The sequence below is a fragment of the Biomphalaria glabrata genome, chromosome 2, assembly GCF_947242115.1.
Source record: "Biomphalaria glabrata chromosome 2, xgBioGlab47.1, whole genome shotgun sequence".
Taxonomy (NCBI): Eukaryota; Metazoa; Mollusca; class Gastropoda; family Planorbidae; genus Biomphalaria; species Biomphalaria glabrata.
This window is the reverse complement of record NC_074712.1, coordinates 32,400,176-32,419,443: the sequence shown is the minus strand read 5'-3', so window position 1 is coordinate 32,419,443 and position 19,268 is coordinate 32,400,176. Positions and strand designations below refer to the sequence as shown.

At 32.7% G+C, this 19,268-nt stretch overlaps 1 protein-coding gene across 3 annotated transcripts; it reads left to right on the top strand.

Moving 5' to 3' along the window:
* Nucleotides 1–859: 859 nt before the first annotated feature.
* On the top strand, nucleotides 860–19,222 carry LOC106055275 (uncharacterized). 3 transcript variants are annotated; one of them, XM_056020107.1, is made up of 11 exons: nucleotides 860–2,558; nucleotides 2,854–3,002; nucleotides 5,329–5,483; nucleotides 6,567–6,715; nucleotides 7,405–7,576; nucleotides 9,304–9,407; nucleotides 11,580–11,685; nucleotides 13,356–13,630; nucleotides 14,456–14,728; nucleotides 16,701–16,839; nucleotides 17,744–19,222. In XM_056020107.1, the coding sequence occupies exons 1-11, from the start codon at nucleotides 2,332–2,334 to the stop codon at nucleotides 18,275–18,277; spliced, it is 2,283 nt and encodes a 760-aa protein (XP_055876082.1). In that variant the 5' UTR covers nucleotides 860–2,331; the 3' UTR covers nucleotides 18,278–19,222. The 3 variants fall into 3 exon arrangements, with proteins under 3 accessions (XP_055876082.1, XP_055876084.1, XP_013066929.2); XM_056020109.1 differs by lacking the exon at nucleotides 2,854–3,002 and having other exon boundaries at nucleotides 2,417–2,558; XM_013211475.2 differs by lacking the exons at nucleotides 860–2,558; nucleotides 2,854–3,002 and adding an exon at nucleotides 3,819–4,046.
* The last annotated feature ends 46 nt before the right edge of the window (nucleotides 19,223–19,268 follow it).

Sequence of the window (19,268 nt, the reverse complement as noted above, 5' to 3'; positions counted from 1 at the left end):
GGTAGACAGTAGACTCCACTCAGAAGACCTCACGGCGAAAGAGAAAGGGACACTGATATGTGTCAGCTTCATAAAATTCTTTCTCTTCGTGGTGTGATTTTACGAAAATAGAGAGCGCTTAAAATTTCTTTAGAAATGTATAGATCTAACTGTAGTCTTAATCATCAACAGATAAACATAAAAGTATTATTTCTTATAGTAGTAAGTTTCCCGTACTAGATCTATATCATTTATTGTCATTGCTCTCAAAAGATCACTAAGTCATAATTTTGTTCAAAAAATAATAATAATTAAACATAACATGTATATCTAGATGCGTGTTTCATTTCATTTAATTCATGCATATTTGTTTTATATTAATTATAGATCAAATTGTTAACATATATTTTTTAATTAATAATTTCATAAGTAGAAAAAAAGAAGAAACAACAAGTTCATCAATTTATTAATAACATTTTATTTAGACCTTCATTCAGTAAATACACTTAAAAAATCATAAGTTGACAGCATAAGAACAAAAACTCTCTTTAAAAAAAGTTATAGAAAGTTCAATATAGGTCAATCTTGTCTTAGACTTAGACTATCTATTATTCTATTTAATAATTTAATTCTAACTGGTTCTAGACTAGATAAAGATTATTTAAGAAAGAAAAGAATAGAATCTAAGATTTAGAATAAGTCTATTATAAGTTCAATAACTAAGTGAAAGTCTATAATTTATAATTTAGATCATAATTAATAAATTATCTGTCATTTTTTATTTATTTTTATGATAATTAATATAAATTATATCAATAATTATATTTTATCATCATAAATATAATAGACTAACTAAGACATCTAAATCTAAGTAGATATTCAAATGATATTGATCTAATCTAGATCTATAATTCTGAAATTCAGCTAGAAAACTTGTGGATGGTTGGAGATGCAGAAGATGTATTCAGATGTAGTCTTTTATGCGTCTTGCCACTAGGTCGCTAGACTATCTGATAAAGCTGGCCTCTCCACAAACTTAAATAACATTCAACATTTTCTTCGCCTTCTTCCTTCGTGTCGCCCAAGGACCCCAGACATATGCTTGAAACTAGTAGACCCTAACACCACTAAGCTAAGTCATTCATCTAACGACTTTCAAATTCTAGCACTGGAGACCATTAATGCCTTCAAGCCCAGTGCCATTTTTGCATCAATAGATTCTGGAAGAGCAGGCTATGGAGCCTACATCAAGTTTCTTGGCTCTGACTCAGTCAAAATATTTGGACCATGTGGTAGTGTTTGCAGTTTTGATGTGCAGAGACCTTAAAAGTCATTGACTCTCAACTCGGCGAAGGACATTTGAGGGCAACACAGATTTTAGTGGTCACTGACTCAAAACCTATAGATAGATACTACTTGCAAAGCCCTGGATCATGGCCTCCCAATATCAATACTATCATCATAAAGCAATGCTATGGCACTCCTGTAATAATGCAGTGGGTACTGAGTCACATAGGTGTGACTGGCAACACCATTGCAGACTCCTTGGCCTACCATGGAGGGCAAACACCACCCACAGAGCAGTCTGTGAGTTTTCATCATGCTCTAGCTATAATCCTAAAAATAGAAATGGAAAGTGGTTTGAGTGGTGAAACAAGTCCCAAAAGGCCCGTGGAGTCTGGGAGCACATGAGGTGCCCTGACCGCACTTCCCCATGGTGTAGGCTATCTAGGCCTGAGCAAGCACAGTGCAGGACAGGACATTGTCCTGTTGGCTCTATTTCTCACGGTTATGGCTGAATTTTAACTCACGGTGCCCTGTTGTAGGAAGAAGAGAAAAACAATGTCTCATATTCTTTTTGACTGCCCCAGACTTGCTGGTTTCTGTCTCGACAGGTCTGGAAAACCAAAAATTCTCAACCTGTATGGTGACATTTATGCACTATGCAAAACACCAGGGCTTTTGCAAATCAAATGGATTTTGATGTTGATGATGATGATGATATAGATAGATCAAGATAAAGGAGTCTTAGTATTATTTGTGTTCTTTTCAGTGATTAAATGAAACGTAATGATAAATAGATCTTTATCTAAACATTATTTAATTACAAATGTAGGCTTTTATTGGAATGATAAAGCTAGCAGCTACAATCTTACATTTTCTGTTCATCGACTATAATGAAAATTTTGCTATAAATAATAAATGAATGTATATGACATGTACATTGATTTTAATGAATGCTTCTTAAATTTAAAGGTTAATTTACACATAAAAAAGAAAGAATTTTTGGACTTACTATAATTAAGCAGAAAAAAAAGTAAGTTGAGGAAAAATAACACTGTCAATATTAGAATGAAAATAGGGCTTGATGAATCTGGTCAAGTAATAACTGAGCCATTAGACAGTCTGAGTGAGCTCTTGCAATGGAATCCAGAGAACTTCTCTTTTAACAAGTCAGTAATACAAAAACAAGTTCAGATGGTTGCTAATAATGATTCATTGAGGAAAGGACTAGAACCATCTACTCGGCCTCAGGTGTTGGTGTGTCATGATATGTGTGGTGGATACTTAGATGACAGGTATTTTACTTTTTTTTCTACCATACTGGCCTAAAATCAAATACCCTATAGATCTCTTTCTTTACTTAATCCTATGTAAAATATTCTGCTCATTGATAAAATACTTTTGATTTCATGAATATAATCATTGTTGATCTCTTGTTTATATGAAAGGTTCATCACTCCCCCCCCCCCCTTTTTTTTTTTTAGTAGCACTGGTCTACAAATAATAAAATGCACAGTTATACAAAAGGCTTTAAAGGACATTTAACAGCTTTAGAGACTGACATAAATTGACTTGAAAATATTCCTCCAGATTTTGCCAGGGTTCCAGTTCAGTTTCCCCTTACTGCTTCTACCATTGGCAGCTGATTGACAGCTTTGTTTATTTTAGTCATCACTTCATCACCATTCCTCCAGTTGGCTGGATTCAAGCAGCTCACAAGCATGGTGTGGACATCTTAGGTAATCTACACATTCGGATGATTTAAAACAGTTAAAAAAATATGGTATTGACATCTTACATAATCTACATATTTGGATGATTTAAATCAATTTTAAAAAACAAGTGTTGACATCTTAGGTAATCTACACATTTGGATAATTGGTAGCGGTTTAAATAGCATGGTGTTGACATCTTAGGTAATGTGAAATGCAAGTCTCTTTGTATAGAATTCAAAGAACACAAAGTCAATCATGAATCTTGAATAATCTACTGGTAGATATTGCTACTTGCATTTCTTCTCATTGTAAAAGACATAATTAGGCTTGGATGGGATTTTTCCTTTTTATATGTTTTGTATTTTGCAGTTCTCTTTTTTAAATATGTTGATATTTTAGAGAAGAAATAGTGAAACTTATCCTCAATGTTATTGTTGAAGTACACCAGGTTTTTAATAAATTGCATACTTTTAGTTTTTTCGCTGTTGATTTTTATTTTTCTATTTTATTTGGGGCTACCAAATTCAATTTGCCTAGGGCCTCCAATTATCTAAGGCTGGCCCTGACTGGCGATTCCGAAAAGTAATTGAAGATTTGGAAACAAAACATTCTGATGTTCGGTAACACAGTAGTATCCGCTGGCCTAGCATTAGAAGAACATGAAATCTCAAGGAAAAATTGAAGGACATTGATTGTGACTTTGTTACTAATATTTCTAATGAAAAGTTGAAAAAATGTTAATCATCTGAGGCATTGCAACATGTTGTTTGCACATGAAATGTATGTGCATCTTAAATCTTTTCAGCTCACCATTTAATGCAGAAGCTGACTTAGCTCCAGAAGACATACCTCCTCGCAAATTATGACCTGAAAGAGAAGTTCCAGTCAGTTCTTTCGCAGGAGTTCATGGGTGCCAGAAGCTGTATATCCACATTTTAAAAAAACTTTGCTGCTAAACTTTCACATTTTATGGAACAGCTTTTTTTTTTCTGTTTGAAAATTTTCAAGTGTTAGAACAGATCGGTGCTGATTGACTGTAAATGACAGCTGTTACAAGAAAAACAACTAGTAAGCTAGTTCCACGGTTCCGGAACATTTTGCATGAGAGTAAACAGTTATATACTTTATATTAAGTACTACTGTACATTTGCATTTGTGGCGAAATGTTGTGATGTATACAGACAATAGCAAAATGTAAAAAAATAGTTTGTAAAATTAGTTCCAGAAATTGCTAACTTTTGTTGTAATTCCTCAATTGGGAGTATAATATATATATAAATAAATATATTTATTTATGTATTTATTTATGCGAAACCCCCCCCCCCCTCCCCCCTCCCCAAGTCCCTAAATTTTTTTAATGCGACCCTTCGTAGAAAAAGGTTTCCCACCCCTGGTCTTGACCAAATCTTTTAATCACAGACCTATACAAAATATAGATATGAATTCTAAATGTAGACTACCATATTTTCGTTCATATAATGTGGGTTATACAAATTTGTATTGCCCATTGTATAAACTTGAATATGCGGAAAAAAAAGTTCAGATATAATGACAATATAAATGAAAAAAATAAATCCACAGTGAAAGTATTGAAATCAAGCACAATGTCCTAGTGAGCAACTCTAAATATTCTATTCTTCCCTATTTTTTCTTGTTTTCTTGTATTTTCATCTTGTCATGAACAACTTCCATAGTTATTAATAATGAGCATAATCTAGATGATAAGTATTATTATGTGTGAGTTTGACTGATTTTGTTTAGAATAATTTTTTTTGTTTTCTGAACTCTTAGTCTCTATTATTTTGTAAGTTGATCTCAAGATGGATTTGTATATATGTATGTCAGGGAATAAAAAATGTGTAAGGTAGCAGACTTGTCTTTCTGCACATTTGATTCTAAATGCTTCCTGTCTTTACTATGAAGGCTAAATAATTCAGGAGAATAATTAAAAACCATAATTTAATTTCCTATTCTGGAGTGTTCTGCCACTTGCTAATTGAAATGTAAAAATGTAAGTTTTAAGCTTCATGTTCAATCTCTTACTGTGGATTTGTTATTATAATTAATTTTATATTGTGTATTCTTACTTGGAATTGTGTGTGTGTGTGTGTTTGTTGATTCATTTTATGATTTCAATTGGAACGCTACTCTTAAAATAGTCAATTCTTTAAAGAAGATTTCTGTTTGTTTTTCACCAATTCAAATATCCCTGGCTAACTTTGATAATTTAATTAGATAAACAGACTAAAATGTCAGAATGTGTACAATCATTTCTAACCAATACCAGCGTAACAATTTACAAACCTTTTAGTGTAACTATATTTCAAAACCAGTGTTGTGCTGTCTCTAGGTACTATCATTACTGAATGGGAGACTGGATCCAGTATATGTCAAGAGATGCTACAGTCTACCTCAGTCATTGACAGAGTCACCACCAAACTTGCACAGATGGCACTAGCATATGGATTCAATGGTTGGCTAATAAATATAGAGAATAAAATAGAGGTAGAATAATAAGGTTTAATTAAACCTTTAAAAAAAAATGAGCCTTAATAAATTTCAATATAGAGAATGAGACTCCCCATGGCAGAAATAAATGTATTAATTTAAGTCTCATATACTAGTCAAAAGTTGAATTTCTCATTTAGAATGAACGGACTATGGGGGTTATGACGTAAATGTTACTCTTTTCAGTGCTGTAAAGTTAGTAAAGCTGTCATTCTGTAGCACAACTTTATTCAACAAAAGTCAAGTTGCCAGGAATGTTCTAAAACCCCAATTCAGACTCATCACTTTTACCTGAATTCAAATTAAAAAGCATCATTTGAGGGTGCTTGCCACATTTTCCATCTAGCCTCCTTTCTTACTAAAAGCACATTTAAAATCCTTGAACATGATGTGACCAAGACCCTTCATTATAGAATGCTTGAACACTGACGTGCAACATCATAACCTGTGTGCATATTAGACCAGACCTGTGATGTGGCAACAAGCGGTCTAAACTGCCCACAGCTTGTGACATTGCAGATAAGTGATCAGGCCTCCTATAATAATTGTTCTTGGTGTGACGCCCATATATCTCAAAACCTTTAGGTATTTTACTTTTTTTTTTTTATGATGAGCAAATACATGCCATATTATAAGTTTCACTATTTTTATCTACTTAAAAATTATTTTTATCATGTCTGATCCACTACATGTAAATATTCAGCACTTTTCAATATAATAACTAGTAAACAAATATTTGTTCAAACAACACTGATAACTTATTGTAATTCCAGAAACTTTCCTAGATTCTTTACTGTTTCTGACAAACATAAATGGATTATCTTATTGTGTTAGCCCTTTAACAGATGTAAAATTATGGGCAGATAACTGCTTAGTATAAAAAATCTAGAAAATAAGAAATAGCCAATGATAATGAGTGTAAAAATAAAACAAAAATCGACATAAAAGTTTTAGAAAAAAAGAAATACTGTTAGTTTATTTCAATTAGTTACAAAATATACATAACATTTCTATGTATTAATCTGCTAGAATGTTGAATATTAACATCTAATGAAGTAATGAGTTTTGGCATCTTATTAGATCGACCACATACCAGGACTGCAATACTTTGTACATGAACTGACTTTAAAGTGTCGAGCAATGCTAGATGCTCCAAAAGTACTCTGGTATGACAGTGTTATCAACACTGGTGAACTCAAATGGCAAAATGAATTGAATGCACTCAATGAGTAGGATATGAACTTATATTTTTTTATGCTCATTTCTGTCTATATTTTTCATAGTTAGGTCATTATTGTGTGTGTTTTTTTTTGTTTTTATTTTAAAAATTCCTTTTACCTTAGTATTAAATAGTTTTGTAATACATTTCTTAAAATGTCTTTTTTCATGAAATAATTTTTGCTTCTAAAAGATTATTTGTTTCAATTTGTTAAGAGAGTAAATTTGTTCTCAAAGATTGACAAGTTGCTAGACTGCAATGTAACCAGCACAACCACCAAACACACACAATCACCAACCACATTTCCTTTCTGAACATAAAGAGGCAGTTAAGTTGTTATTTATGCTTACTGCATTTCTTGAAAAAGTTAATAAATACTGAATAAAAACTTCTGGCTACACTAGGATTTAATCCCATGACTTTTACATTTTTCACATGATCTCACTTTGTCTTTTAGGTCACAGTTTCATGGTGAAATATTTGACAAAATGGAAAGTTGTTCTTGTTTGTTTGTTTTGTGTCTTTTAGATCACAGTTTCATGGTGAAATATTTGACAAAATGGAAAGTTGTTCTCGTTTGTTTGTTTTGTGTCTTTTAGATCACAGTTTCATGGTGAAATATTTGACAAAATCAAAAGTTGTTCTTGTTTGTTTGTTTTGTGACTGTTGTTGAGTAGCAAATACATGATCTTTCCTTAGAATGTTCTTTCAAGTTTGTGATGGGATATTTCTGAACTACTGCATCTCCAATGATCATTTATCTCACTCGAAGATGATGGCAGCATCCTATGGGCGCCAGTTTGATGTTTATGTTGGTGTAGATGCCTTTGGTAGAGGGACACCTGGTGGTGGCGGCTTTAATTGCAGGGAGGTCAGACATATACTAATTAGATTATAATGAATAAGAGCCAGCCACTGTGGCTCATTGCTATAAATTTATTAGAGATAGTTTATAGGTGCTGATATACAATTTTTAAATAGCACTAAATATTTAACTTATAGATTGACAATTTTTTTAAAAGCCTTCCTCTAATGTACGCATAGTTTTACTAGAAACATAAATTAAAACATAAAATTGATGTTCTGAATGGTACTGCTTTTAAAAGTATATTGATTGTAAATTATTTAAACACTTTATTTGTTCTTGCAATGTATGATATTTGTTATGCAAAATGTAAGTATTTAAAAATATAAATATATTGCATTTTAATATCCACTTGAGCTTATTTTGTATACTGTACTGCCGTTGTATATTTGATGCTATCTGCATCCTGGTTAATAGTAACTTACTTGTTAACTCTTTCTCTCCTGATTAACAATACCATCATTGATTTGACCCCATTAAATTAACTTAATTTTGGGGTTTATAAACTTTAATTTGTGTTTTATAAAAAGGGCAGGCATCTATCTATACCAATTATAACATTTTCTGATTAAAGAAAAATGTTATTGACATATAATCCTAACAGGCTAGTAAAACACAAATGGGAAAAATGAAAAATTTCTTCTGAACACAGAAAATAATTATGGAGAGATAGTGTTAAGGGAGTTTGAGCATCAGATAATAAAATCAGACTTGATGAATGTTGTCACAGTTGGCAATTAAAAAGCTTATATTAAAAAAACAAAGATTGATTAGCAAACCTTGTTGATAAAGAGATTGAACAGAAATAGTAAGAAACAATGGTGAGGAGTAGATAAGATTTGAGTTAGGTAAATATACAAAAGATTACAATTCTCATGCTCTTAATTTTTTTGAGAAAATCAGAAATGATGAGATTCTTAAAATAACATTAACCTGAATATTCTGGGCATTTCTTTAAAACTCAGCAATCCCTTTCTTAGAATGAAAACTAAGAGCTAATTGGTTATGTATCACAGTCATCATACATGTGCTATTACAGAGTCATCATACATGTGCTATTACAGTCATCATACATGTGCTATTACAGAGTCATCATACATGTGATATAACAGAGATATCATACATGTGATATAACAGAGATATCATACATGTGATATAACAGTCATATTACAGAGTCATCATACATGTGCTATTACAAAGTCATCATACATGTGATATTAAAGAATCATCATACATAATTATACAGTGATTTAGACTCTTCTTAATGAGATGAATTACTTTGGGGGGGGGGGGGTCTGTTTCAAATATTAGAAAGTCATGAAGCTGACTCCATATAATGGTACAGACAGAAGATTATTGTTATATCAACTTGTCTGGTTATTTTTTTGGAAGATATTTGACAAATTTAGGCTCCTGACTTAAGTTTTGCCAGTCCTTAGTGTAATGCTCAGAGCCAGTTAGCAATTCAAAATTTCACTACATTAAGATCATACCTATTATATCAAAGTTTTAATTTAAACAATTTATTGATAAAACCTTTTTTTTTTTTTCTTTTTTTTTTTTTTTAAGAACATTGTGGGTAAAGGCTGAATGTCAGTAGTAATTATTGTGATCAATATTGTGCACCATCAATGAGCCAAACTTATCAATGTGGTATGGTGAGGGCCTTGTGAGCACCAAATACAAATTGCTGTGTGCTTGAAAGTTAATATAAGGTTTATTATAACCTGTAGGTGATGGAGATGATACAAACTCATGGTTTGTCGTGTGCTTTGTTTGCTCCTGGCTGGACGTATGAAAAACATCCCAAAGAACACTTTGATGTTCAGGAAGTTATGTAAGTAATAATTTAGAACTATGTTAGAAGCTGGATTTAAAAAAAAATAGTTTGTAGATAGATTTGTTAGATCGTCTAAGAGCTGAGCTGAAGGCTCTTCGAGCTCTAAGATTTTAAAAAAAAACCTGTTTGAGTGTCAAACAGTAAAAAAAAAGTAGCCTGTCTGAACCACTGTTCTGTCTGGAAGAGACCCAAGTCAATGCCTAGATAAAGTATTGCTATTTCCGATATAACTGGCCTCCAGATGCATGGGCTAGACATGGCCAAAGGACTGAGTTTACTGGGAGCCTCTGCCATTTTCCTATGTTATACCAAGCTAACCATGGGGGAACTCGCCATTAATGTAACGATCCCTTGAGGAAAAGCGCTTGAATTATCGACAGGGTCGTGAGAGCTCTCTTTCAACTCCATCCGTGCTATGGGTCCACTCTCAGGGAAGTTTTGTTTTGCCATTCATTTAGCCTAGTTACCCCCTCAAGTAACCGTTTCCACCCGAGTGCCACGTTGAGGTAGAAGAGTGCACCCAGGACCTAGGTAGCACAATCATAAATCAATAACCGTATAATATGAGTAATTTTATCTCAGTATCTGTCATTTTCATTATTATTTTATTTGCTTCTATATTATTTTAATTGTTTTACTTCATTCAATATTTATCATATACTAATATTCTCCTTTACAATGATTTCAGACAATCAATTTTTAATATAAACTTTAGAAGATTATTTTTATAACATTAACTCCACTAAGTCAAATTGTTCAATCAATTTTCTTATAAATGTTAGAACTGACTTAACTCTTTATCTCCGTTATTATTTTTCATGTTCTCACAGAATTGTTCATTTTTTACATTTGTACATTCTACCCTGTTATGATTACACTTCAATAACTTTTTGTTTATAATCAGAAAACTTTTCTTTTTGGTATAGAATTATAGAAGAATTCATGCTCTTTTAATACAACATAAATTAAAGTTTATAAAAATTAATTTAATTTAATGGGGTCCAATCAACAATTAGGAGAGAAAGAGTTAAAAATGTTTATAGCAATAAATGAAACTAAAAAGTAATTTAAAAAATTGACAATTTTTTAAATTGTAACTGAGATTTAAATACATCTTGTTCCTATTCCTAAGATAATTTTAAACAAGCAAAATATAAAAATCTTTTTTAATAAACAAAGCTTATTTAAGGGAAAGAACTCTACACTTACAAATATATCTCTTAATAAGTTATTTCCTTTATTCAATATCAAACATAAATAATTAATTACCAATAGTTAATTGACTAATTGGTTAACTTTTTAATTGATTCATGTTTTGTTAGGTACAATTATTAATTGTTTTAAGTCTAAAATTGATACAAGAATTGGTGTTATGAAACCCTACATATTTAGCCTTATCTTTTAATACTGAAGGATTAATTTCCCTTGTTGGTTTAAAAAAAATAATTAATTACCAGTAATTAATTTAGTAATTTTTTTTTATTGATTTATGTCTTGTCTATGCCAATGAATAATTGTGCAATGTTTCAATTTGATCAGAGAATGTGTGTGGGGAAAATAACATATACAAACTTTTTAACAGACAGTGATTTGATACAAGCTTAGTAAAAATGTGTATTTATGATTGCTCAGGCTCTAACACCAAAGCACCAAATTACCAAATATAACATCACAACACTACAGTACCAAATGTAACATCATAACACTAATTTACCAAATGTAACATCACAACACTAAAGTACCAAATGTAAAGTCATTGCCCTAAAGTACCAAATGTAACATCACAACACTAAAGTACCAAATGTAAAGTCATTGCCCTAAAGTACCAAATGTAACATCACAACACTAAAGTACCAAATGTAAAGTCATTGCCCTAAAGTACCAAATGTAACATCACAACACTAAAGTACCAAATGTAAAACCCAGCACTTAAGTACCAATACAGTACCAAATGTAACACCAAGCACTAAAGTACCAAATGTAACATCACAACACTAAAGTACCAAATGTAACATCACAGCACTAAAGTACGGTACCAAATATAACCTCTTAGCAGTAAAGCTCCAATGTTGTTCTTTTCATTAATGGGAAAATTGTTATTGTTATTAATGGTAAAATTGTTATAGTTATTAATCGTTATGTCACACCTCATAGTTTTATCATTTTCAGGTTTTGGGGACTACTCAATGATAGAATGTCAACAAGAACAGTCAAAGTTCCATTTTCTACTTCCTTCTGTCGTGGATATGGAAACCAGTATTTTTTAGAAGGGCAGGTAATGCAGCCAAAAATATGTTCATAATTAGCAGTGATTTCCAGTCTCCATTTAATTAAGACACAATCCTTTTATACATTGTCCAAGAACTGCATTCCAAAATCCATTAAAAAATATTCTACATGTATGTACTATAAAAAAATCTTCAATTCTTTGTGACCCCTTTTGGTACCTTGATGTACCAGTAGCTGGAAATCAGAAGTAAAATATGACTTTTTCAATTAGTGCAAGTTAGTGAATGGAAACTATGACTTTTTCAATTAGTGCAAGTTAGTGGATGGAAACTATGACTTTTTCAATTAGTGCAAGTTAGTGGATGGAAACTATGACTTTTTCAATTAGTGTAAATTAGTGAATGGAAATTGTTTTTTCAATTAGTGTAAGTTAGTGAATGGAAACTATTTTTTCAATTAGTGTAAGTTAGTGAATGGAAATTGTTTTTTCAATTAGTGTAAGTTAGTGAATGGAAACTGTTTTTTCAATTAGTGTAAATTAGTGAATGGAAACTGTTTTTTTCAATTTGTATAAGTTAGTGAATGGAAAATATTTTTTCAATTAGTGTAAGTGGATGGAAACTGTTTTTTTCAATTAGTGTAAGTTAGTGGATGCATCTTTTTGTTTTTTACACTTAGGATTAACAAAATTATAAATTTTAGTTTGATAAAGATTTTTGTCTGAGAACTTTTAAGCTTATGCCACTAGAGACCTGATTTATAAGATAAATCTTCCTGATACCACTTAGAAAAGAAAACTCTTTCTCCTCCTTCTCATTGGGCTGGTTGCACTATACCCTCATTTACCATTGTTGGTTCTGTTTTTGCAACAGGCTTACAAAAGGAATAGAGTGCTGTAATAATAATATTAATAATTAGGCTTGTCAGCTGTGACCTACATATTTTGCCACATCCAGGGCAAGCACAACCATCATTTTTGGGCTAATTCTGCATTGGTTGTAATATTAACAGGTGAATATACCACAACTATCAACATTATATGATTGAACAACACAATGGTAACAATATAATATTAATTTAGATAAATAACATTGCATAAAGAAATAATATACAATATATAAAGATATGACTGAGACCTGTCATGGAACTACTAAGGAATAATCTCATCTAAACTCAAGCTTCAGATCTAGACTAATCTCTAGTTCCCTGTGAAAAATACAAGGTAAAGACCTTGTGATGCTGCTGCATAGAGATTTTGGTGGCAATGCAAATAGCAATAGTTCAAGACCAAAGTCAACCAAACTACTTACCAATAAAAGGGCAACAGCGGCACAACACCATACACTGAATGCAGAACTGTGTGCCTTCTCCAAAGTTGTTAAAGGAAAAGGGATTATGCCAACCCAAAAGTCTGGCAACACACATAAATAAAAGCTTCCTTGTGTTTGATGTGTATTACCTTTTTTTAGCTCATAATTGGGTGTATTCTAACTGACCTGTCTCGAAAAGACCTAAAAGTTTCATACTAGAACTAGACATTTATGTTTTTTTGTTGTTAGTATTATGATAACTTTATGTCTACCTTGTAATAGCTTCATCAGTTTTTAGCTTGTCTTTTAAATTACAATTACCTTTAGTACTATAGATGACTGACCTCTGACTTGCACACTTTGATCAATATTGGTGTAAAATCATTAAAAATGTTTCCTGTCTCAGAGCTTGAGTGAGAGTCCCTGGTACAACCTCTGTGTACAACAGATTCAGCCATCATTCACACAGAGCCAGTTCTACAGGTACACTCTAGCAAAAACTGTGAGACAAGTCACAGAGAAAACTGGAGAAGCCAAAGAGGAAATAGATGTGAAGGTACACTCTGAAGTACAGCATCCAGCAAACCCAAGTATGGACTTTGATGTAAGCTGTGGATATATAGGAGGTGGATGTCTGAAGTTGTTTGCTGAGAGAATTCAGTCCCAAGCTGTGTGCTTCAAGTAAATTTTTTTAATGGAATCTTTGTCTGTCACAGACTGAAATTCAATGTGTATTTTTTGTTTTAAAGCTACTATTTCAATAACTAAATTAATCTTTTAGCAAATATATCTGTTATTAATGATAAAACCAGTGAGTTTGCCCAAAATTTGAATTTTCAAAAATGTTAACATTGGATTGGATATAAACTGATTACAATTTTGAGCACCCATATAAGGCCTAGAATAATCTCATTCATTCATCCTTGTTGTTTGAGATAACTAGATCTAGTCCAACTCCACTATTTACCAAATAAAACTTATGTTTATATGTGACCATCATATTTGATTCATTTGGAACACTCTATACAAAATGTTCTTTTGACTAGATCTAGCTGTCATGAAAAAAAAAATTAAATATTGCTTCACGTTGCTTAAAAAAATTACTCCTAGCTAACAATAGTTTCATTTCATGAAAGAGAAGTAGGTTATTTTTTTTACTATATAATAGAGTGGTCTGTTTTGTATAGAAGCATTTAATATTTATAAATAATTTTGATTATAAATGCAAACATTTCTTAAGTTGAGCATGTAAACTAAGTATATGATATGCAGGGATGCTTTTTTGTGTGTGTAAATAGTGACATGTCACTATCTATCTACACACAATTATGGCATCTTTAACAAGATTTTTAAATTGTAAATGAATTCTGAAAATGTTAAAAAGTAATTTATTTCATGCTTTAAATTTCCTGATCTGAAATTTACATATTTCAAAATATTTCTTTATATCCCCCCCCCCCTCCCATTCCGGACCTTTTATAAATATTTCTTTTTGACCACTTCCAGATTATTTAAACTTGACTCAGATTACTTCAAATCTCTGGAGATTTCTGTTGTTTGGAAAGCTTCTTGTATTGATGACTTTAGTTTTGCACTGGCACTGACATCCGCTGATGAAGAAAAAATTCGCCCCATCTTTACTCTCCTAGAGACTACAAGCTTGTCAGACAAGCAGCGCAAAGATATGAGCCTACAATTGTGTGAAGTTGATCCATCGATATGTGTGCAGACTATTAGGCAGATGGAAGAAACAAACCTCAAAAATGGATTTACGAAAAGGTGAATTTAATGTATAAAAAGTTATAATCCAAACTTACAAGGGCAAGTGTAGTCAAGTATTATGAGTCTTTGCTTGTAATGTGTCTTGGTTTATTTGGGCAGTCAACATGTTGACCACCATTTGCTGCACCACATGACACCACCACTTAAAGAACTTAACAACTCAGGGCTCTAAAATAACATAAAGGTTAATGTCCAATAAATCATAGCCAGTACTGTACCATTCGCAGCACGTAACAAAAGGAGCCATATATAACACAGGCTGTACAAATATTTCTTCGTGAACAACCGTACCGACGTATCAACTTTTCTTGCACTGGCCTCTCCATCTCATACCGGGCTTGCACTGGGTTCAACTGTTCAGGACTGACTTCAAACACTGGGCTTGTTGTGTCGGACTTGATTGTAGACCAAGATCAAGACACTGTCTCATACTAGTCAAGGTGTCTTGACTGTACTTGACAGTACTCCATACTGAACTGTCACAATACACTGTACAGAACCACACTGAACTGTGCTGTAGTCGACCGAACTGTATTGAACTGGGCTGTAGTGAACCGTCTTGACTGTGACACCTCTGATCTTTATATAGGGTCCCTAATGGCCTTCTAGAACCAGACAGAACATTGCTTGACCATTCTGGTTGATCAGATGAATACATCCCTCGTAACGCCCCTGAGCTCTATTCACAACACCGATCCTTCCTGAACTGTCTTGGCTGACCGTCATAACTCGTCACAGTTGCTTGCTCGTCTGCACTGGCTTGGTGAGATTTGCGTCGGCTGACTACACACACCACTACCCCCACCTGTGTCACCATCAGGTTTATAACAGCATATATGAAGTTACTGAAATCTTGTCCTTGTGAAACATGATTATTTTTAACTGAGAGTCCATGATTATTTTTAACTAAGGGTCCTTAACCTGAATTAAACTCATTGAGTTATCAAACCCCAAGTGTGTTTCTAGCACCAGCTGTGGAATTTATACGCCATTGCTTGTTTATTGATCTGAAATCACTTTTCTAAATAGCTACTTACATAAAATCAAAGAGTCCTTAAATCATGAGCTAAGAAAAAACTATTTGTAGTGACTTTTAGTTCATATCTTAGATGAGTAATTATGTTCTTTAACCAGCAAATCTCCCATCTGATAGTGTGGATTGCATTTAAAAAAAACAAGGTTGCAAAGATAATTTAAAATCGACCCTCGAAGTGGTCCTCTCAGGCAGGTAATAGGTTCTTTTCAATATTTTCAGTAAGAATATCTGAAGCTATGAAATTCACAATATTTTAAACCACAACATTATTTTCGCCAATTCAATGTATGTATTGAAAGTGTTGCTAATTAATATATAAGATATAATATTCAAATGTATGCAATGAACTTATTGTTACAAAGATATGGTTCAATGTGAACCTGGCCTAACTGATGTTATGGACTGATTATATCATTGATGGTTTTCTAAAGGGCCAATCTCTCATTCAAGGGAAGAAGCTTTTCCCTTTAAAAGTCTAAGTATATCCACTACTATGTCTATCACACTCCATGTGTAGCATATGAAACACAACTTCTGTTGTTATCAATTCTTTTTGACTTAATCTGCATAAAAAAAAGTAAGCTTTGAGACCTAGAAGCCCAAAGTATCCAAGATTTATCCAACATTCACCAACTATTGTTAGGCTCCATTATTAGAGCAGAGTGGACTGCGGGACATCTTGAAACGCCCAAACATAAGATTCTAGTTTTGTTGATAACCAAGCTTATTTCATGCTTGGCCAATATCATAATTGCATTAGGCTGTATTACCAGTAGCAGTATATCTGGTTTATTACATTTACAGCTTGACTTTTATGTAGGCCTAATTTCAGGCCAGAATGCAAAAGAAGATGGGTTAAAAATATATCCAATATCATTAGCTACATTATCAAAATAAAAGACTACTGCATCTTTTCAATCTTTTTGTCCCTAGTACTTTCCTTGTGAGCAGTTCAAAGTTTATAGAAGCTGGATACAAAGACAATTTGTTTATTCTATCTGCTATACTTGTTCCTTGTGATAATGTTGGAGCCTTGAATTCTTGCATGACTGTACATATAGGGCACATCACAGTAAGTAGTGCATACGTACATTACAGTAAGTAGTATATCTCTGTTGCCTCTTTCAACAGTGAGGTGACCATCATCTCATAAAAATGAGATGAAAGCCTATAGTTTGGGATCAGTAGGTTCTGCCAGGGTGTGGCACTGTGTGATCACTGGCTTCTAAAGTTTAAATTTGATTCAGAGTTTTCTTTCTCTTAGATGTGTAGTCAGCCAAGTCTAACAAGCCCTTCCTGGCCGCAGCTTACTGGTTTAGGCATCAGTTGCTTGCCTTTGACCTGATAGCAGAGCCACATATGAATGTCAGAGGCTATTTGAGACGCATGCCATTGGAAGCATGTTATAGGTAGTGGAGCACTGTCACCACTTCTGGCAATAACAACCTTATGGAACCAAGTAGTATAAATATATAGAGCAAATGGTGCAATATCTTGAGCTTGAATAGCTGAAAAGTAATATTAAGGAAATGTCAGCAGATGAACATGGGGCATTTAATGCTCAGAAGGCTCCCTAAGGGCATAAGGGTTATGTCTGGTATATATAGTTCATGATTAATATAATACTTTTCTTTCTGGATGAGCGTCTTAATAGTGATTATAGAACATTGTGTCTGAGTTCAGAATTGACACTCACAACACAATGAATGAAGTCTGTATTCAGAATTGACATTTACTATATTAGCTCTTCCTAGGGATACATTAGAACCCTTTAAGCTCTAAGCATATGACATGGCCTAAATTACGCCTTTGTGCCAAAAATAAAAAAAAAAAATCTAAGCATATCTGTTTTTGAATATCCTCTTTCTCTAAGTAATATCAAGACAGCAAGGGTTTTGGGACTAGACACTAGAGGTTACTAGACTATGTCATTGCAACATCCATTCTATTTTTAAACACATTTCAATCTTTCTCAGGTTCATGAATATCACACAGCTTTGTTTCCCCGGCCATCTTTAAATAATATGTTGTGCTGGACTCTGAAAGCTGACCTGCCTTTGTCTATAGATGACATGCACAAAATTTTGATCAATCCATATCTCAATATCAACCTGCAGAACACAAAAACGCCCCCTTCCACTGAGGAATCCTCCATCTCTTTCAACACTGACTCTGTCAGTAAGTCTCAAGGCAGCATAAGTGTGAGCTCATTTAGTGCTCAAAATTGTGACATTGTTTCCTCCCTCCAGTCAGCCTTGTCTCAAAGCAGCTCAGAACTCAGCAATCCCATTTACATCTTGAAATGGAGCTACTCTAGTTCTATGAACATAGATTATATTCTGGTATCCAGTTATGACCAGTCTGGTCAAAGAAAACTACTAGGTCAGACAGTGGGGGAAAAGTTTGTCTATGTTCCCTCTAATGATGATAACAAACTTGTCTCATTTTCTATACAGCCAATTTTTCCCTTTGCAAATAGTATTGGTGATGAACAATTTTACAAACTCTGATAATAGAATACCACTTTTAAGAAAACATCAATTTTTAGTTATAATTTCTATCTAACAAATCAACTGCAAACTTTTGACCAAGATGAAATTGTCATTTGAAATTATTTTTTTCTTCCACAATTTATGGTTTTGTAGGGCAGATTTCATGTTCAACAAGTTTACTTCTCAAATGGGAGTCAAATCCTAGCTGCTTGTTGAACAGACTTTTTTTTATTACCACTAGACACATTTAGTGTTTCTAGCTGTCAAGCTGCTATTTGTGACATTTTTATAGTGTACAAACACATTAGGATGTGATTATTATCTCAAGTTTATATAAGTTATTGAAAAGACCAGATGGCTGATTTATTTCTCATATGTATTGTTTTTTGCCTTTGCATTTTAACAAAATATTTAAGTTCATAAAAGCTTTTCTAGTGTAAAGAAAATTTAAATGATTTTAATGTTCTACTGAGTTGTTTTTTTTTTGGAATGCTTTCTTTACTAGTACTTTTTGGAAGATCTTCAAATAGTCTATCAACAATAAAATGTAGTCATTTGGAAGTGACTAAAATTTATTTTTTTAATTATGTTCAGGCTATAAATTATGCCAATAGTAATGCTTATTACCGACAGATTTAAAAAGTCAATGAATGTGGGTTGATAAAATAGCCTTCTAATTACTCCTCAGTCTATCCACTAGTCATAAGTACTCAAAGTTCTCGTAGAATTTTAGTCATGTTTTCTGTCCCAGATTGAATATTTGATTCATATTAAATGAATTTCACTTGAGCTAACATTTGTTTACATGTGTATATCAAGTTGTTATGTCAGACATTTTGCATGTAAAAGTTGTTCTAATGGCTATGAGTCAGACATTTGAAATTTAAAAGACAAACTGTTTATATGGCTATTGGACAGTCATATCAAGTTCTTTATGTACCAGTAATAAAAATGTTAATCTAATGATAGTACTATTTGTTTTTTTTTTAATGGTTTAATTTTTATATTA